This window comes from Malania oleifera, chromosome 2, assembly GCF_029873635.1.
Source record: "Malania oleifera isolate guangnan ecotype guangnan chromosome 2, ASM2987363v1, whole genome shotgun sequence".
NCBI lineage: Eukaryota > Viridiplantae > Streptophyta > Magnoliopsida > Santalales > Ximeniaceae > Malania > Malania oleifera.
In genome coordinates this window covers 52863087-52866222 of record NC_080418.1, presented here as the reverse complement: position 1 = coordinate 52866222, position 3136 = coordinate 52863087, and the positions used below count along the sequence as shown (strand labels likewise).

The following is a 3136-nucleotide window of genomic DNA, read 5'->3' as shown; positions in this document are numbered from 1 at the left end:
GATTATCTTGATATGCTCTATACCTAAAAAAAAAACCTTTGAAAAAATCGAAAAGTTTTGAGGAAAATATTAAAATTGTTCAAAAAATTTTACTAAGATTTTGAAAAAATTTGAGAATGTTTTTAAAAAATACTTTTTGATGATTTTCTTTATTTTTTGTGCAGGTGTGTCCCTAAGATTTTAAAAAGTTGATTATTATGGAAGAAAAATATTAAGTTGTAGTAGTTTATAATTGTTAAAATTCAATTAACCATTAACTATTGATGTAAAAACCGGTTAGTCAAATTGCTATTAACTATTTGATTTTGAAAACACTCATTGCTATTTTACATTATATTTTATCTAAACCTACCCAAATTTTGATTTTAAATTTATATTAAATTTAGATGAAATATAAATTTATTCAAATTCAGCTAAATCCAAATGTAAGTTCATGCATACGGAGCAATGTCATCTCTCTAACACATGGATGCGGGCAAGAAATTTGAAGGAAACACATGGGGCCAAATGATTCATGATCCATGGCAAAGTTTTGCCTTGAAAAAACACCCCTGAACTGAAATTCGCCAAGAAGGTGACCCAAGTCTCCATCTCTGCGCGACCACAAAACGGAAAGAGTACAGAGCACGCCAGAAAATCGCTCTGAATGACCCAAACAAATCAGCTATGAACAGCGAGTAATAAGTCATCAGTCCGAGACGAAGAAGATTAGACGGAGAAACAGGACGATGAACGAATTAAATCAGGAATGAGGCTCAATCGCCTTCCGTATGAGTGAAGAAAAAATGGACTACCGAAGAAGAATTAAAGCAAACGCAAGAAAAGAAAATTAAATGTCGAAACAGAAGAAGCAAACACAACAATTTGGAACACAAATATTCAAAATTTCCATTTTCCAGCAGTCATACTACAAATTTTACATATTGTACAGCTGCGAATTTAGTCACTCCTACGCGAAGGCGCCATGCCCAGTTAGGCTGCAGATATTAAAAATAAATAAATCATAGGGCTCTATTCTATTTCTTGGTGGTCGTGGGATCAATTGGGACCCCAACAGCTCAAGTACATGACTTGTCTCAACGACTCCTCCGATTGCTTCCCCCTCTCTTCCCTCTTTAATCTTTTGTTGTTGGAAACCACAGCAGAAGAAGATTGCTTCCTGGTCTGAGCAAATGACCTGAAATCGTGGTTGGCGTTTTGGGCGATGGATCTGAGGGCGTAGTTCCATCTGCAGAACCCCTGGTCCTTCAACGCCTCCACTGCCCCAACTGTGGCTGCCACCATCCATGCTCTGCTCGCTGAACTCATCGTCTTTGATAATCGAAGTACTCAATGAAATAATACAATTAGGCAGATCAGTGATTGGTAGTGAATGGAGGATTCAAGTAAATTTGTGGAATGAAGGAATGGATGAGCCGGGAGTGATGCCTATATGAAGAGAATGGTAAACCGGAGGCAGTTGAGGGCTTCTGCGGCGCTGGTGGTTTTCGGGCATGCATGAATTTTCGCAGTTTTAAACTAGCAAACGGTTTACTCAAAACCACCTGCCTCTCTGCTGCCGACGGCTCCCATTGTGAAGGAGGATAAAATTACACGAGCATCCTTCTATTAAAAAAGTCATTTGTTCAACGTTTGACACTTATGCTTACTTTGAAATTGTGGTGTATACCTGAATTAAACTTTAGGAAAAATATTAGTAGACTTAAAGACCCATTAATGAGTTATTGTCATCAAAACAAATTGGAATGAGAACCCTTAGCCACTAGGACTAACACCTAAAATTTTAATTTTACATCCAATAATGACTTACTAAAATCCTAATTTACACATTCCTACCCTAATCATAATTCATACATATACTTTGGTCTTATTATCAACTAAAATCTGCAAAACCTAATAACCTAAACTCTCATACCACAATTGTAACACCTCAAAGCTGGTGGGGCTTAGAGTGCTACAAATCTATAAATAAATCCATTTCATAATCTCTGATACCATAATAATAATGACCCGAACCCGATGTTAGGTACTGGGTACACCTGTGTATAACTCAGATTAAAATCATGTAGCGGAAAATATTTTAAACCTCAAAAATTATACGAGAGTTCTAAACTTTCTCATTTACATAGGTATTTCTCAAAAACCATATTGCAACTCAAGGTATACAAAAACAAATCTATATACATATCAATGTCTCAAAACTACATACTATAACCTATAGTATCTAAGTCCCCCCTCCCGAAGCTCGTTAAGTTCGGCTCCCTGGATTTCTTGAAATGTGATAAAATTATTGAAGTGAGACACTTCTCAGTAAGATAGAATAGATTATTATCAGTGTGTGGCTAACATGAATTTTAGTGTAAGTAAAATACATTCATTAATTAACTTTAAATGAGATTGCATATAAAACTGTACTCACACCTATATATTTGAAAATACATTCTTTTCTTCTCAAAACATACTCCGGCTTAATAAATAGCCTTTTTTTTTTACATAAATCTACATATATGCATAGAAGAACCTCCCTGACTGAACAATCATATAACCTCATATATAAACCTCTATGATTAGATTGTGTAGTGCGAAAACTGGACTTAGTCATGGTTGGCCTACCACCTGACTAAGTCAACATACTCGTCTGTAAGTCTGAATTGCCTACCCAGCTTGGTCCAGACTCCAGGAGGGTACACAACCCTTCTTTGGTCAAATCAACTATCCAATTATCAACACTCTCAGAATAGTGTAGCCGCATTGACATATTTCATTAGCTATAGTACCGTGTTTCCTTTACATATTTGGTCCATTAAGGTTCTTAAATCATATAATATAGTTTATAAAATAAAATAGTAACATGATCTCATTTTCACAATTCGACATAAACCGTCATATCATAACTTAGTATAAAACCGTTATATCAAAACCCAATATAAAATCGTCATATCATAACCCGATATAAAATCGTCATATCACAACTCCACATCATTCTCAACATTTCCTGATATCAGTTTAAAGCCATATCTTTCACTGTATAATACCATAAAAACCAACATATTTAGTTATGCAATAATAGTCATTCTCATGCCACACGATTTAAGTGATAATTCATAATATAATTAGCTGCTTGGGGAAAATACAT

The 3136-nt window shown here is 35.1% G+C and overlaps 1 protein-coding gene across 1 annotated transcript; it reads right to left on the bottom strand.

Annotated features, from left to right (window-relative positions):
• Positions 1-863: 863 nt before the first annotated feature.
• Positions 864-1412, bottom strand: LOC131149129 (uncharacterized). The gene has a single exon (XM_058099246.1). It carries the CDS (start codon positions 1306-1308, stop codon positions 1039-1041), a length of 270 nt encoding a protein of 89 aa, XP_057955229.1. The 5' UTR covers positions 1309-1412; the 3' UTR covers positions 864-1038.
• Positions 1413-3136: the final 1724 nt, after the last annotated feature.

What these genes read in the sequence shown, in the direction of transcription:
- LOC131149129 (XM_058099246.1), bottom strand. Translation starts at nt 1,308, where the DNA reads ATGAGTTCAGCGAGCAGAGCATGGATGGTGGCAGCCACAGTTGGGGCA.